Below are 17,055 nucleotides of genomic sequence, written 5' to 3'. Positions count from 1 at the left end.
GGGTGGCTCAGTCGGTTAAGCGTCTGACTTTGGCTCCGTTCATGATCTCACGGCTGGTGGGTTTGAGCCCCAAGTCGGGCTCTGTGCCGACAGCTCAGAGTCTGGAGCCTGCTTCAGATTCTGTGTCTCTCTCTCTCTCTCTCTCTCTCTGCCCCTTCCCCACTCAGACTCTGTCTCTCCATCTCTTAAAAATAAATAAACATTAGAAAATAGTAATAATAATAAAAATAAAATAACATGGAGGCATCCACCAAGGTTTTATATACACTTAAAAGGATATTCTAGGTGTATAATAGGTCAGTCTATTGCATGTGCTTTGAAGTTCACACTATGGCTTACAGATTCTGAAAGCCTTCTTAGAGAAAGTTGCTAGAATTTACATTGGATAAAGCACTCATGTAACTTTAGGAGATGTTACCATCCTGTAATCTTCCACTAGGAAAACCTCCTTAGGGCGCTGTTTATTTCCTTCTAAATAGCAAGAACAGAGAGCAGTGTCCAGCTACAGAAAGTCTACAACAGTTCAGTGAGACCCTCAGAATTCAATCTCCTCCTAAATACTCAGGCTAGATTACCATTTAGAATTAGAATCTCCAAAAGCTGCTAATGTCAAATGCAAGCTAAGGTGTGTACTAGTATCTCCAGAGTGGAGGTACAAACTGTCCAAGAGCAAAATACTTAGTTGCCGCAGATCTAAAAGCACAATTTAGGGATGGAATACCTGTACCATGTCAAATCATGACTATTATTTAATCTAATACTTATTCTGACTGACAAAGACCACAAAACAATTCATAGAAGAAAATATGGGGGATCTGAGAAGCTTTTTACTTTGTCTCACTGTTAATGTAAAAATAAGTTTTACTTTTCATCACAACTAAGAGAGAGCAACACAAGTTGTAGCAATTATAAATAAGTTTATATATAAGTTTATATATCCATTATAAAATATGTTTATAATATTATAAACATTATAATTATAAATTATAAATAAATAAGTTTATACATCCTCAGCATTATAAATAAGTTTATATATCCAATCCTGATTTACAGTTTGAAATTATAAAAACTATAGTTAAAGCAGAAAATGCCACTATACTGCTAAGTAGCCTGAAGTTTGGGGCCCTCTTCCTTCCAACATCTGAGGAAGACAAATGAAAAAGGAGTCACTTTCAGGTACAGAAGAGTTTTATTGAAAAACTGTAACGTCACTTTAAGTAATTGATGTGAGCAATCTAAAATAAATAACACTTTCCCAGGATTTCTAAACTGCTACACATGGAATTCAAAGGATGGCAGGAGCGAATTATTTACAAAAAATATTTTTTTCTTTCCAAAGTTATTTATGGGTGAATTTGAAGAGAAGTAAATGAAAACACCGCTTTCACTGTATCACTCAGCGCTAGATGTTGATAGCAAACAATCAGTAATTGTTTTAAGACACCCACTTAAAAAAAAAAACAAAACACAACTACAAAGATACTTGACCTTAACTAAGAAATGAAACCAATCCCAACTATTTCTAAATTTGACAATTTAAGCCGATAGAGCAGGGTAACGAAAAGCCTTCATACACATCACAACAACGATTTCTGGATAAACGATTGTGGGAAACCATCCCAGTCTTAAGGACGTCAGCCTAGAAACTTTAAAAATCCGACAAAACATTTTAACTTCCGAGCCAGTACCTCGATGACCGACATGTTTCTACCTCCTTCGCTCTCAAAAGCCAGGTCCGCCCGGTCCCAGGGGCGCGGACCCGGGGACCCCAGTGCGGAGGGGACCAGGCGTTCTTGGCCTCGGCCCCGCGATTCTGGGCCGCTCCCGGCTGACTCAGGGGCGCGGACCGGGCACGGGCGACGCGGGAGCCTCCCTCACTCACCGTGAAGCGCTGGTCGCCGACGCTGCCCACGGAGAAGCAGTGGTCGCCAGGGTTCACAGCCCCGGTCAGCACCTGGTGCAGGTTCATGTCTGCGTCTTATTCCAGCAACGGACGCCGCGTCCGGCTCATGCCCAGGGTCGGCGGCCGCTTCCCTCCCTCCTTCCCTTAGGGGCGGCGGCCGCTCTTGGGCGGCGACGGAGGCAGCGACAGGCGCCAGGAGCCGGAGCCGGAGCCGCTCAGCCGGGGCCCGCAGTTCATCCCGAGCCCTGGCGGGCAAGGCCCGGAGGGGGCGGGCCGCCGAAAGGGCGCAGCGCCGCGCTCGTCCGCGCACCTGTCACAGCCAGCGGGAGGCCCAGGTGAAGCTCGGGGTCGACTCAAGGGCCGAGACCCCGGGCCGACTCACCGGCCAGCAGGGCCGCGGCGTCCACACACTTCCTCTGGGCTCGGGGTGGCTGGCCCTGACGGATCCCAGTGGCGCAGGCAGCACGCGCTCGCCTTCACCGCCTGACCTGTCCCTTCCCGGCTCCGGTGCCCGTCACCCCCACTGGCCTTTGCCGCTCACTACGCGTCGCTAGGTCCCTTCAGCCGAAATATCGCGAGGCTTCCCGCGATGAAGAGGGATACTGCGGTAAAGGACGCACTTTTTTTTTTTTTTTACCACAGTTTACAGATCAGCAAGTGGCTACGAAAACGCCTCGTCTAGTCAGATGCTGGCCAATCCCGAGCTCCAGTCCACGTAGGGCCCCGCCCACCACTAAGGACAGGCCAATCTCGTTGAGTCTGGTAAGTGAGTCTGTCTGTCTGAGCTGATCCAAAGTAAGGAGCCTAGCAGAAACCCAGTGAACCCAGAATGAGGTGAGAGTTGTCAAAAAATGCTTTAGGTTACGGCTTAATCTGTCGGGCCAGAGAGCTTGAAAGGGAGAAGTGCATTATAAGTGGAGCTGCAGTGTCCTCTGTCCTGGTAGAAACTACAAGTCCCAACAGGCACTTCTCCGCTAAGGCGGCGCTTGTCGACTTCCAAGTAAATGTGACCCGTTCAGCGTCTGTTATCCCGGCGTGTGGTTTCTCCTGTTTTACGCGCGTTTCCAGCGCACCAAACGGGGTTAATTTGAAAGACTTAAATACTCGACAAGTGTTCAAATGGAGTGTTTTCAGCTAAGTTTTCCTTAACCTACGTTTTGAACTAATGCTGATAATAATATTGCAGCAGCCCTGCGTTGAGCGTTTGTTTGGGAAAAACCCAAGGATTCCAAAATGATTAGTGTCACAGTTACAACCGCTAGATACTCTCAGTGTATTTTGACCCAAGTTTTGTGTTATTATCGATAACGGTCTGTTTATATGTCTCCTTCCGTATATTTAAGCCTCTTGAGTACAGACTTTGTGGTTCGCCTCTGTATTCCGAGTGTGGGGCTCAGGGCCAGCTCCACTGTAGGTGTTGAGTAAATGTTAAACGAGTGAATGTAGATAGGAACTCTCCACCTAAAAGGAGTAGTTTCTTAAAAACTGCTAAACTGATTTTTATATCCTTTTGTTGGGGTGAAAAAAAAAACACTTTCACACTAATACTTGGACGGGAGGAGTATTAATTTTATTTATGCTTTGCCAAAATGTTTTGTAATGTGTACATTTAATTTTGCAATAAAAAGTTACTTAAAAACCAAATTTAAGAGCCATCTCCCGTTTTCAATTTGAAAGATGTAGGTGAATTCCATTATTTATCCCAGTTTCTTTATCAAAAGAAGGGACTTAAAACTTAATTTGTTTTAAAAAACTATTTTATTGATGTCTGACATACTTACAACTTAATCTGTATTTTAATTATTAACTTAAAATATTATTCAGGGTGGCTTTAACTTAATTTTATATTTAGACTCTAAATGACGTTTTCTCTGTGTTCCACATAAGTTGTATCTGGCCCAGCATGTTTTACTCATTCTGTCCTGCCCAGTTTTTACTTTTCAAGGGCATGCAGTATAGAAGAATAAAAGAAATAAAGTGGCCTGGTAGTTAGGAAATCTGAGATCTAGTGTTAATCTCATGTTGGCTGTGTGACCTTGGAAAGGTTTTTGTTAACTTTCAGACTTGTTTTCCTCATCTGTAAAATCAGCAAGTTTAATTTATCAATAACATTTTCTTTCATTCCTGCAACTCAGTACATCTGTTAGTTTTAATTAAATTCCTTCAGCCTTCAGTTAGACTACCTGAGTCTGAATCCTGGCCTTACTGCTCACTTAGGTTATTTAATCTCTCTGTGCTTTACTTTCCTTATCTATGAACGGGAGATAGTAGTAGACTTTCTTCTTTTAATTATCACGAGGATTAAGTGAGAACAGTATTTGGTCCATAGAATTCAATAGATGTTAGCCATTATTACTATTAGTACTATTATTAAATGAACCTAACCTTTTGACATACACTTACTCTTTCTAAGGTTTTCCAAATAGTGTCAAACCCCAGCACAAATCAGACTTTCCAGGGAAGCTTAAGACTACCACAAAAGTTCTGAGGACGTTGTAGTCTATCTAAAACTATGGCACTACAATATCTGATGAAAAGCAAGGGTATTCTTTTGCTTCTTATTCATCAGAAATACTTCTACTTTATTAAATTGCCTATTAAGCAACCTGTCTTTGATATAAAGCAGATGAACTGTTTCAGTGACACAACTAAATGCTTGTAAGGTATCTTTTTTCTTCTACTGCAATTCTGGCCTACTGTCTGGTTTTATACAGCCCAGAGTTGAGAATGCTGTTTACATTTTTAAATATAAAAAAATATATATCAATAGAAGAAGAATATTTAATGACACATGAAAATGCATGAAATTCATATGTCCTTAAATAAAGTTTTATTGGGATACAGCCATGCATAGTCATTTAGGTGTTACCTATGGCTGCTTTCACACTACAAAGGCAGAGTTAAGTACACCTGACCATGGAGCAATGCGGGAGAAGTTCTAGTCTTAAAGGGGAAGGAGGAATTTCTTTATATTCAGTGGGTGGTGACAGTGTAAAGAACAACAAACAGGCTAACCTCTGAGATCTTGGAGGCAAAAAAGGAATATGTATGAAGCCAATTCAGATTGGGAAGCAGTCATGCCTGTTCTTCACTCTCTGATTTCCTGAAATCCTTCTCATGACCCTTAATGTAAATTTCCTACCTTCCCAGTGCATGTGCCAAGGGAGCCACCAGTTGGGGCATCCCGCCCCATTGCCAACACTCACTTGATGAAGGAGGTTGGAAGTAAACAGAGTCCCTCAACCTATATCTAAGGCTGAATTAGGGGGACTGTGTTGCTGGCATTTCATACAAGCATTATGAACTTACTATTTCATCAAAATAATATGAGGGTTTCTGGTGCATCTAAGACACTGACTGCCCCAGGAACCCGCCTGAACTTTTAACAAGCTTGCTATCGCAAAATCTATCAGGGATATTACAGGTTACATAGATATTTGAGCAATGAAATAGGACCCTAATCATCATTTATAATATTGTTACCATAGAAAAATTAATTCTGATACCTCTTAAAATTTGGAGATTGTCATTAAATACTCTTGGCTCATACTCACTTGCTCAGTTGAGGAATTTTCCACCCATAAGCATTTAAAGGGCAGTTATTTATAAAAAGCTACTATTTTATTAAACACCCACTCTACACTGTCATAGGTGTTTTATTTATTTCATTTAAATCTCAACAAACTCTTGAGGCACCTGGATGGCTCAATTAGTTAAGCGTCTGACTCTTGATCTCAGCTCAGGTCTTAATCTCAGGGTCATGAGTTCAAGCTCTATATTGGGCTCCATGCTGGGTGTGAAAGCCTACTTTAAAGATAAAAATTTAAAAATCTCAACAAACCTATAAAGGTAATATCTCTGTATTATAAATGAAGAAACCTAAACTTAAAAAGAGACTACATATTGCCCAAGATCATATTAGATTTGGATCATATCACCACCCAAAGACTTGAACTCAGATTTCTTGGGCTGCAAAGACCCTCTAAGTGTTTTCCAAAGACCCCTGAATCCCAAAGTGAATACAGTCAGAGTCTATCACTTCCCTCCTTGCTAACAAGGTAAGAAGAGATAGGGAGGTGAGATGATTTCTTTAAGTCAGTCACTTCAGTGATTTTTCTAGTAGGAAGAACCATCTTCCCCAAACACTTTTCTCTTCCCCTTCCTAAAGATGGAAGAAAAGCTGACCTCCTTACCTTGACCCACTCCCAAACTATAAAGACCATGCTTTGTTGAAAGTTAAAATCAACATTTCCAACCAAAATACTCCTGATACTTAGCCAATTAGGTAGATACTCACTTGGTTAAAGGCAAATATTTCTAGGAAAGTCTTGGAATTACCAGTAAGTCACACACATCAGTTGCAGCTTTAATCAGACTGTGACTGTCCTCATGCCTATTGGGACTTTTCTTCAATGGGAAGGAGAAGTTGAGAGACGGGATTTTGCTCTCTCTCCCTTTCTCTTCCATTGTGGTGTGTGCCCTTGGCTGTTCTTTGCTGTGTCTTCTCACAAGACTTTGAAGATCAAACAATTCCTGGCCAAGAAACAAAAGTGGAATTTTCCCGTTTCCCAGTGGATTTGGATGAAAACTGGTAGTAGAATCAGGTATAACTCAAAGAGGAGACATTGGAGAAGAGTAATTTGGGTCTCTAAGGAGTCACATGAGATGACGCTCATTTATGCTGTTTCAAAATCACTTAACATCTTACTATCACTGAAAAAATCACTACCATCTTTACAGCTAGACATGTTTTATTGGGGGAATGCTTCTTTATTTTTTTATACTTCTGCACTAACAGGTTGGTTTCGTAAAAAATATGTGTGAGCTTTTGTTTGGAAAAAAAAGGGGAGCATACAGAAAGGAGAGGCCATATGGGAGACAGCAGCAGGGAGTTTTGTTTAACCAGGAGCAACTTGAGGGCTATGGAGTCTGGAAAAGTAATGAAGAAAAGGGACTTCCCAATGAAAATCCCAGCAAGTTATTTTGTGGATACTGACAAATTGATTCTAAAGTTTTATAGAGAGGAAAAAGACCCACAACCAGTGAACACAATATTGAAGGAGAAGAACAAAGTTGGAGGACTGACATTAACCAGTTTTAAAGCTTACTATAAAGATACAGCAATCAAGACAATGTGGTATTGGCAGAAGAATAGACAAATCAGAGACAGAATAAAGAGCCCAGAAATAGACCCACATAAATATAGTCAACTGCTCTTTGACAAAGGAGTAAAGGCAATACAATGGGGCAAAGATAGTGTTTGCAACAAATGCAAAAAAAAATCGACAACGGTGTGCAAAAAATTAATCTAGACACACCTTAAACCCTTCACAAATACTAACTCGAAAATGGATCACAGACCGTGGCGCCTGGGTATCTCATTCGGTTAAGCCTCTGACTTCAGCTCTGGTCATTATCATGGTTTGTGGGTCCGAGCCCCGCATCCGACTCTGTGCTGACAGCTCGGAGCCTGGAACCTGCTTCAGATTCTGTGTCTCCCTCTCTCTTTGCCCATCCCCTGCCCATGCTGTGTCTGTCTCTCTCAATAAACAAACAAACAAACATTGAAAAAAATGGATCACAGACCTAAGTGTGAAATGCAAAACTATAAAATTCCTAGATAACATTGGAGAAACCTAGATGCCCTTGGGTTTGATGTTGATTTCTTAAATATAACACCAAGGGGACGATCCCCGAAAGAGACAATGGATAAGGTAGACTTCATTAAAATAAAAACTTTTGCTCTGTGAAAAACATGTCAATAGAATGAGAAAATGAACCATAGACTGGGGGAAAATATATGCAAAAACCATATCTGATAAAAGACTTATCCAAAATACACAAAGAACTATTAAAACTCAACAATAAGAAAACAAACAACTTGAGATATTATTATACATCTATTAGAATGGCTAAAATCTCAAACACTGACAACAGCAAATGCTGGTGAGGATATGGAGCAACAGGAACTCTCATTCATTGCTAGTGGGACTGCAAATTGGTACAGTCACATTGGAAAATAGTTTGGTGCTTTCTTACAAGCTAAATAAACTCTTACCATTTGATCCAGCAGTCGGGCTCCTTGGTATTTACCCAAAGGAGTTGAACATGCATGTCCACACAAAATCCTGCACACAGATGTTTATAATAACCTTATTTATAATTGCCCAACGTGGAAGCAACCAAGATGTGCTTCAGGAGATAAACAGGTAAATAAATTGTGGCACATCCAGACAATGGAACATTAGCCAGTGCTAAAAAGAAATGAGTTATTGAGCCATAATAAGTCATGGAGGCATCTTAAATGTATATTATTAAGTGAGAGAAGCCAGTCTGAAAGGCCACACATTGTATCATTCCAGCTAAATGACATTCTGAAAAGAACAGAACTATGAAGACAACGAAAAGATCAGTGATTGCCTGGGATCGAGGGTGGGGGATGAATTGGTGGAGCACAGAGGCTTTTCCAAAGGGCGTTGAAAATACTCTGGATGATACTACGAAGATGGATACATGTCCAAACCTACAGAATGTACACCATCAAGAATGAACCCTAAGACTTTAAGGTACAAAACAGATAGATGAACATAAGAGAAAGGAAGCAAAAATAATATAAAAACAGGGGAACAAAACATAAGAGACTCTTAAATATGGAGAACAAACAGAGGGTTACTGGACAGGTTGTGGGAGGGGGGTATGGGCTAAATGGGTAAGGGGCACTAAGGAATCTACTCCTGAAATCATTGTTGCACTATATGCCAGCTTGGATGTAAATAAATAATAAATTAATTTACAAATATACAAAAAAAAAAAAGTGTGAAGCTTACCTAAGGTAAGCTATGAACTTTGGATGATTATTATGTCAGTGTAGGTTCATCAACTGTAAAAAATTTATCACTCTGGGGGCACCTGGGTGGCTCAGTCGGTTAAGCGTTCGACTGTGGCTCCAGTTATGATCGCACAATTCATGAGTTCAAGCCCCACATCTCTGCTGTCATCACAGAACCTGTTTCATATCCTCTGTCTCTCTCTCCCTCTCTCTCTGCCCCTCCCCTGCTTGCTCTATCTGTTTCAAAATTAAACAGACATTAAAAAAACATGTATCACTCTGGTGGAGGATGTTTATAATGGAGAAGCTATGCATGTGACAGCAGGGTTATTTGGAACACCTCTGTTCCTTCCTCTTAATTTTGCTATGAAACTAAAACTTCTCTAAAAAATAGCCTTAAAAAAAAACAACAAAACTCTCTCTGCCCCTCCCTCTCCCTGCACACACTCACTCTCTCTCTCAAAATAAATAAACTTAGAAACAAATGGCCTTAAAAAAAAAGAAGAAAGAATGGGGAGTAAGGTTTCTAAATCTTCAGAGCATACCACTTCCCCCTAGCTAGAAAGGCGAGAAGAGGTAAGGGAGGTAAATTAATGAACAAAAATGTTGGGAATGTTTCTCAAGCGTGGCAAGGAATAATTACAAAATACTGAAATATTCTGAGAGCGAAGAAAACTGAAGTTGCGTGCAGAGGTGAAAATTTTTTTTCCCCTCCGGTTAGAGTATAAACAAACTTATCAGGAACTAAGCTTGCACTCAATCATGTATGTGTTATGGAATAACTGATGAGGTAGAACATGAAATTTTCCAACAAAAGAAACTACCAGCCTCTTTTCTGCTCAGACAACATAGCAAAGTGCCCTTGAAGCAATCTGTGTCTAGGTAAGAACCACTTAAGTGGCCCGTTTAATTATGCCATATAAGTGAGGCTATTTCTATGTAAAGGTAAGTGTATCTGAGTCACACACGATCCACCAATATCTAACTAAATAATATATGCATATTTTTTTGGTAATTGATTTATTTATCTTGAGAGAGAGAAAGTGTGCACGCTTGCACACATGAGCATGAGTGAGGGAGGAGCAGAAAGAGAGGGAGAGGAAATCCCAAGCAGGCTCTGCACTGTCAGCACAGAGCCCAACTCTGGGCTCAAACGCGCAAACCATGAGGTCATGACCTGAGCTGAAATGAGAGTCGGATGCTCAACCATCTGAGCCACCCAAACACCTGCCCCCCCCCCAAAAAAAAAGTATTTTTAAAAACAGCACAATTTTGTCAGTAACAACTACATTAGGAAAGCAAAACAACCTCACAAGATAAACTAGAAAAAGTGATGGCCAACTGCACAAGTCCAAGTTTCTGCTGATGGTTAGCATGGTTCTCCCAGAAGCGGTCCTTGAAAGTTACAAACACGTCATAAGAACTCTCACACATAATCTCAAATTTAGAAAAAGGGGACTAAGTGTATCCTTATTTTTACCACCACCCCCCCCTCCTCCTTCTGCCTAGGGAAGTAGAAACAGATGCTAGAGAGAGATGGATGAAAGGAATACAACCTAAACTGCCTCTCTCTGGTCAATGCTTAGGCTCCAGGGCCCTACCCTGTAGTGGAGATTAGCAGTGGTAGCTCTCAGGAGAACAGGATTATGAGCCTGGCAAGTGTCTGAGAGTACAATGGAAATAGATTACAGAAATCTACAAAATCCTACCAGACTATGTGCCCTTAATTGCTGAGCAGTACTGCTCACCTTGGGTTCCCTGGCCACTATAATTGATTCAGGAATGGACCCCAGCTGCGTGGGTCAGGATCCTTCTCTGGGATTTTTCTACAACAGGTAGCAGGGAACTCTTGCATTGTTTAAAGAAAGAACCAGGATCCCTGAGCTTAGATGATGACTGAGTGTTTTAGGGAAGAACAAAGACAGAACAGTAGAGCTAAGTTCTATTTTTTTATTAAAAATTTTTTTAAAATTTATGTTTATTTATTTTTGAGAGACAGAGAGAGAGTGCATGTGAGGGAGGGGCAGAGAGAGAGACACAGAATCCAAAGCAGGCTCCAGGCTCCAAGCTGTCAGCACAGAGCCTGACATGGGGCTTGAACCCATGAACTGTGAGATCATGACCTGAGCTGAAGTTGAATGCTTAACAGACTGAGCCACCCAGGCTCCCCAGCTAAGTTCCATTTTTATAGGAACTATGGGGACATCATGACAACCTCACTTGAACTCTTGGTCCAGTCCAGTGTGGTGCCTTTCCTGCCCAATTACGTGATTCCCAAATCTTCCCCACCTGCTTTTTTTTTTTTCTTAAGTGGGTTTGAGTTTTAATTCTGTTTCTGTCACTTTGAGTCCCAAGGTTAATACAGAATAACTTACACTCCAACCACACAAGAGTGCCAACTCTCCTGAATCTTTGGAAAATATTAGCATGTGAATTAGCAGAGAGAACGTCAGATAGGAAAAGAGGCAAGAATACCATTCCTGAAAAGTGCTCTCTATATAACTCTATATAACTTGGCGTGGTTGCTGCCACTAGGATTAAAAAAATAATAATAATAAAACTATAGACACCAGGTAGAAAATTAATTCCACATTAAACCATCTGGCAGAGCTCTGAACAAATAGAAGAAAGCAGAGATGAGGAATGTATTTCACCTGCTGATTTTTCCTTTTCTTTTTTTTTTTTTTCTTTTTTTTTTTTTTAACGTTTATTTATTTTTGAGACAGAGAGAAACAGAGCATGAACGGGGGAGGGTCAGAGAGACAGGGAGACACAGAATCCGAAACAGGCTCCAGGATCTGAGCGGTCAGCACAGAGCCCGATGTGGGGCTCGAACTCACGGACCACGAGATCATGACCTGAGCCAAAGTTGGACGCTCAACCGACTGAGCCACCCAGGCGCCCCCAATTTTTCCTTTTCTTTGTAGTAAAGAAACAGAAAATGTCTTTAGGAAGGAAATTCAGTAAACAGCTTCCTACAAACCCTTATTTCTGTACCTGAAATTGCTGGAGATTCAAATGGCCATAGTACTTTTCTTTCCCTGTGTTCTAGAAGAATACTGCCCTATTCTCAGTGCAAAAGATTTTGATTATAGTTCTTGGATCAAAAGCATCCATAGAGAGAAGGTAAGCTCCAGGTTGTAAATAGTGCTTTAATTAATGCACATGTGTCTGAATCAATAATGGATTTTCAATAAATAGGGTCTTTGGCTTTCTGAATGTTAAAAACTCAAGGTAGATAAAAGAAATGCCTTTTTGCTATATATGAAAAAGACACTTATGCTGTATATATTTCTGAAAAAAAATCTCATCAAGTTTGTGTATTAAAAAATGAAATATAAAAAGTATATAGGATGGTATTTTTACACGTTTCTAACTTTCTACTGTAGATGTTGAACTTTGGTGTCTAAAATGGTACATTTGTTTTTTCAGTCTTCTTCCTGGGAAATTTTCATCCTGCAGAAGAAGGGCTAGGAGATTTTGAAATTTTCTCATAGAAGAATAGGAATGGAGAGAGGCTGCTGATTAACAGAGTTGGGTGACTAAGGAACTGGCATTTTACTAATGTAGTAAAACAATGGGGAGAAAATAGCGGGACAAGCCTTTTTGAGTGGGTAAGGCCAAGGCTGATTTTCATGTTTGAATCTGAAGTAATTAGGTGCACTGGGTGGCTTAGTTGGTTAAGCGACCAACTCTTGATTTCAGCTCAGGTGATGATCTCACAGTTTGTGAGTTCTAGCCCCATGTTGGGCTCTGTGCTGACAGCATGGAGCCTGATTGGGATTCTCTCTCTCTCTTTCTGTCCCTCCTCCCTCTCTCTCTCTCTCTCTCAGAATAAATACAGAAAGTTAAAAAGTGTATTTGAAGTAATCATAGGACATCCAGGGTAACAGAGAAATGGGATTGTAACTCAGGAATGATTACACAGCTGGTAATATGAAACCAAGAGGTATTCAGTAATTGTCAAGAGCTGACCCTCAGGAAATAAGGTGGTTTCCAGGGGAGAGAGGAGGAAGACAGCAAGCAGTGGAGAACCAAGAACTAAAGCTTAGTGACTATCAAGTAGTGGTCAGGGGTCAACTGCTGTAATACAGTCAGGTAGTAGGAAGGTCGTATAGGAACCATAGGAGGAGCTTTTAGAAGTATGTTGCTTGGGGGAAAAAAAAAGTTGGCTGTTCAGAGCATAAAAGAATTTAAGTCCAAGAAGAGAGTGTTGGATTTAGGATTTAGGTCATAGGTGACCTGCAGGAGCTCGCGAGAAGGATGTACGGATTCACTGGCTGGCAGCCATATCCGTAAATTGTCTTTGCCTTTGTATCTATTTGCTGTCCTTTTCTTAAGCTGTCCTTTTCTTTGCCTTTGTATCTATTTGCTGTCCTGAAAGAGGAAAACAATGAAGAAAATTACAAGGCTCTGAAGAATTAGCCCACCATGAGAGAGAGTTCTCCAGCCAAGCCTTGAACCTGAACTGGCCACTGAGAGCTCTTGAATACATGAAGACGGACTATCTTTCTTTTTCTTTCCTTATTTCCTTCTTTCTTTTTTCTTTCCTTCCTTCCATACTTCTTTTAAAAACTTTTTGTTTGTTTGTTAAAGATTATGACGTACTTAAATTTCCTTGGTATCTCAAAGGTTCTGACAAGGAGAGGTGCTGACTAGAGGATACCTGGGCTAAAGTAGATAAGAGGGCAGTAGTTTCCAAGGCTTCACTCAGGGAACAAGTCCTTTCTAGCTCTCGCTCTGGACCACCGTCCTAAAGAGTCTAATTAGTTTGCTTCTCTGACCTTGATTGCTACCTTGGGAAGAGGCTTTAAAGCCTGTTCGGTTTCCCAAACTTGCCAAGCCCTGCAGTCTCCAAGTAGTCAGCAATCGTGCCCTGCCCAGACCTCTCGCTGTCTGACCACACTGCTTAGCTGACCTCATTTCTGTCACACCCTCTGTTGATGCTTCCTTTGGAAAGGCCCGTCTAAAAGGTAGCTCGGCACACAAATAGAAAGGCTTAAAAGATTCTTAACAGAGCAAAAACCAATGAGATAAGGAATCAAGGGTGGAGGGATTGGACTTGGGGATGGTAAGTGTAGAAATAGAGACCGGTAGCTTTCTAGGATGGGTGGAGGTGAAGTAAGAAAGGTTCAACTTGATAGTCATCAAGTCTTTCTACAAAGTAAGACACAATTTTTTTTTTATGTTTATTTTTGAGAGAGAGAGTGCAAGTTGGGGAGGGGAAGCGGGGGGTACAGGGGATCTGAAGCAGACTCTGCACTGACAGCAGTGAGCCCCATGTGGGGCTCAAACTCACAAACTGTGACATCATGATCTGATCCAAAGCCAGACATTCAACTCACTAAGCCATCCAGGTACTGGATGCAAATCCTTTTTGAAGAGGGAGTGTGAATTATATAGCATGTGAATTATGTCTCATTAAAGCTATTTTGAAAAGGAATGAATGTACACAAAGAAATGGAAAGACATTCCATACTCATGGGTTGGAAGAACAAATATTCTTAAAATGTCCATACTACCCAAATCAATCTAGGCATTCAATGCCATCCATATCAAAATAACAACAGCATTTTTCATAGAACTAGAATAATCCTAAACAAACAAACAAATAAAAGGAGTGAATGTAAGAAATGGGATAAGATCAACAAAATATTGAGTTTAATACTATTAGCATGGCAGTTTCTTTTGTTTGAGAGAGAGACGGAGTGTAATTCAGGAGGAGGGGCAGAGGGAGAGGGAAAGAGAGAATCTCAAGCAGCCTCCACACAGGCCTCAATCTCAAGATCCTAAGATCATGACCTGAGCTGAAATCAAGAGTCATATACTTAGGCCACCTGAGTGCCTGAGTCAGTGGAGTGTCTGACTTCAGCTCAGGTTATCATCTCCCAGTTTGTGAGTTTGAGCCCCACATCTGGCTCACTGCTGTAAGCCTGTTAGCACAGAGCCCTCTTCAGATCTTCTGTTCCCCGCTCTCTACCCCTTCCCCATTGGCACTCTCCCCAAAATAAATAAATTAAGAAAAAAAAAAAAAAGATGCTTAACTGACTGAGCCACCCAGGTGCCCCTGCATGGCAGTTTCGAGTTACAGGTCCCTTTAATGATGTTTGTATATGGAGTCATTGCAGTTGTCTATGTGTTCTTCTTTTCATTCTCATTGAAATATTAGGTTGCTCCAAAGGTTTGCACAAAACCTATTCAACTGTATCATAGTCATTCTAGGAAGGAACAAATAGACCATAACCATACATTTCCTAATCAATAAATGCAAACATGATGGTTATACTAAATATTCCAAACATAAATAATATTTAGTAGGATGTTTTAGGCTGTATATAACAGACTATGCAACGATCAGTGCCTTAAATAATAAAGACATGTATTTGTGTCATAGGACAAAGATAGTTCCAAGATGGAACAGTAACACAATGTGGGCTTTCTCCTGATGGACACATGCTGGTTTTAGCAGCTCCAAATTTTTCCTCATCAGAAAACATAACAGGAGTGCAGGAAGGATGGGGAAAGAAAAAAAGGTATTTTCCTCACTTTGTTTACTTTTTCCAGTGAAGAAAATCTTTCTGGGAAGCTACCAAGCAAACTTCCTATTATATCTTAATATAAAAATGGGTCACAATACAAATCCCTGGATTTAAGGGAGGCTGGGAAGTGAATAACTGATTTTTTTAGCTTTAAAGATAGAAGTGCAAGAAAGGAGGGGGCTGGAAATGGCTTTGGGGTACGTAACCAAACTGTCTGCTGCATTACACACTGGGAAAAAGAATAACAAACCCAAAAACATATTTGCTTGAGGAAATTTCAAGATGAGCAGATTTCATTTAAAATTAAGTGTCCCTGGCTTTGCCGGTAGTACTTACACAACCCACAAGCCTGCACCTCACAATATGTCAATCACAAATACCCTACACATATTGAAAGTAGGGTTGTCAAATAAAATAAATAAAGCCCAGTTAAATCTGTGTTTCAGATTATTTTTGTTGTATATGTATGTTCTAAATATTACATGGGACACACTTACACTAAAAAATAATTTGTTATTTGTCTGAAATTAAAATTCAGCAGGGCTTCCTGTATTTTTTTTAAATGACTATTGTTTTAGAACAATTTTATGTACATAGCAAAATTTAGAGAAGGATACAGAGTTTTTCCATATACCCACTTCCCCTATAGGGATGAAGGGGAGGCCATCCCCAGATGTGCCACTTTGGCATATTGATTATTTTGAATTACAAGTTACATAAGAAACAGCCAGTGCAAGAAGAACACTCTGACCCCTCTTTGTCTCAGTAAAGTAGGAAATAAATCTCCCATGTAAACATATCCTCCCTGTACCAGGAAGTAAAGAGACATCCTTAGTACCAGAGATAGGGAATTTAGTGCCAAGAAGGCTGTATAATAAATAAACCTTGTTACTTTTTACTATTTACTACCCCAGCCCGAGCTGTTTAGAATTCATTAATAATTTTAGCTCCCAAACATCATTTTTCTTTCTCTTGTCAGTTCTTCACTGATTATTTGTCTCTTTGTCTAAAAACTGCCTGCCTTAGTCATTTCTCTAGGTCTTAATTTCATTATTAGGCCTCTGTGTGCACATAACTAAACTGTTTCTTTCTCTTGTTAATCTGTCTCATGTCAATTTAGACAGCTTTTCTAGAAAAGCTAGAACTTTAAACAGCAGAGAAATTTTTTTTCCCCAATACCCCACACATACATGTCTTCCCGCATCATCAATATCTTCTACTAGAAAGGAGTATTTCCTACAATTGACGTACCTACATTGACACATAATCGCATTATCATAGACAACTATCAAGATCATAGTTTACATTAAGTTTTACTCTTGGTGTTTTATATTTTATGGATTTTGACAAATGTGTAATGACATTTATCAATGATTACAGTATCTTACAGAGCAGTTCCATATATGTGTGTGTGTGTGTGTGTGTGTGTACATATATGTATATATGTGTATATATATATATATGTATATATATTTTTTTTTGAGACAGAGAGCAGGGAAATGGGGCAGAAGGAGAGAGAGAGAGAGAGAGAGAGAGAGAGAGAATGAGAGAGAGAATCTTAAGCAGACTCCCCACTCAGTGCAGAGCCCAACACAGCGCTCAACCCCACAGCCCTGGCATCATAACCTGAGGCAAAATCAAGAGTAGGAATATCAGCTGACTGAGGCACTTAGGCACCACAGCTTCCTATATTTTTATATGCTAAATCTGGCATCCCTGACCCGAAGGCTTCCACTCATCATGGGAAGTGCCTCCTCTCTCTCAGAAAGAGCCTTGCTGATTTG

At 40.5% G+C, this 17,055-nt stretch overlaps 1 protein-coding gene across 4 annotated transcripts in view; it reads right to left on the bottom strand.

Moving 5' to 3' along the window:
• DMXL1 (Dmx like 1) overlaps positions 1-2,467 on the bottom strand; it is a 133,872-nt gene extending 131,405 nt beyond the window's left edge. For all 4 annotated transcript variants that reach the window (XM_042982635.1, XM_042982636.1, XM_007086873.3 and 1 more), the window contains exon 1: positions 1,883-2,467. In XM_042982635.1, the coding sequence (XP_042838569.1) occupies positions 1,883-1,969 (87 nt within the window). In that variant the 5' untranslated portion in view covers positions 1,970-2,467. The remainder of the gene's footprint in view (positions 1-1,882) is intronic.
• Positions 2,468-17,055: the final 14,588 nt, after the last annotated feature.

Source organism: Panthera tigris, chromosome A1 (genome assembly GCF_018350195.1).
Source record: "Panthera tigris isolate Pti1 chromosome A1, P.tigris_Pti1_mat1.1, whole genome shotgun sequence".
Lineage (NCBI taxonomy): Eukaryota > Metazoa > Chordata > Mammalia > Carnivora > Felidae > Panthera > Panthera tigris.
The sequence above is the reverse complement of the archived record's forward strand: the minus strand, read 5'-3'. Positions and strand labels throughout refer to the sequence as shown.